Source organism: Oratosquilla oratoria, chromosome 42 (genome assembly GCF_046742065.1).
Source record: "Oratosquilla oratoria isolate Oo_2021 chromosome 42, ASM4674206v1, whole genome shotgun sequence".
Classification (NCBI taxonomy): Eukaryota; Metazoa; Arthropoda; class Malacostraca; order Stomatopoda; family Squillidae; genus Oratosquilla; species Oratosquilla oratoria.
The window spans coordinates 222,501-222,948 of record NC_134818.1 but is presented as its reverse complement, the minus strand read 5'-3'; the positions used below and the strand labels follow the sequence as shown (position 1 = coordinate 222,948).

General features: G+C 56.7%; 1 protein-coding gene across 1 annotated transcript in view; it reads right to left on the bottom strand.

The window, feature by feature from the left end:
- LOC143021376 (uncharacterized) overlaps positions 1-448 on the bottom strand; it is a 923-nt gene continuing 475 nt past the window's right edge. The window contains exon 2 of the mRNA XM_076178812.1: positions 1-448. This exon is cut by the window's right edge and continues 220 nt beyond it. Coding sequence (XP_076034927.1) covers positions 1-448 — 448 coding nt within the window.

Sequence of the window (448 nt, the reverse complement as noted above, 5' to 3'; positions counted from 1 at the left end):
CTACAAGATCTTTTCTTCAGGACGACCGAACTCTTCGTTCCTGGAGTAGAAGAAGGAAGATTCCGAACAGGGAATAGCAGCGAACTGGTCCACGCAGGTCAGTTTGCTCTGGTCGAAGACTCTGCCCTCACCGCACATGAAGCTGTACTGGTGGGTCTCGACGTGTCCGTCGTCGAAGAGGTAAGGGTTGCACACGTGGAAGACTTGGCAGTTGTTTCCCTCGTCGGCGTAAAAGCCGTAGGGGCGATCGCCGCACGAGAAGGAAACGTCGATCTGACCCATCAGGAGGGAAGCTCCAGAGGGAAGGTTGAGGGGCTCGAAGACGCCCTCGATGGGGAACTCGGAGTCAGAGCTGCGAACCTGGGCGGAGAGCTGGCTGCTTCTGTCCTGGAAAGAGTTCAACTGGCTGCTACTGAACTCGGAGTTGGAGACAGACTGGGACTGGCCA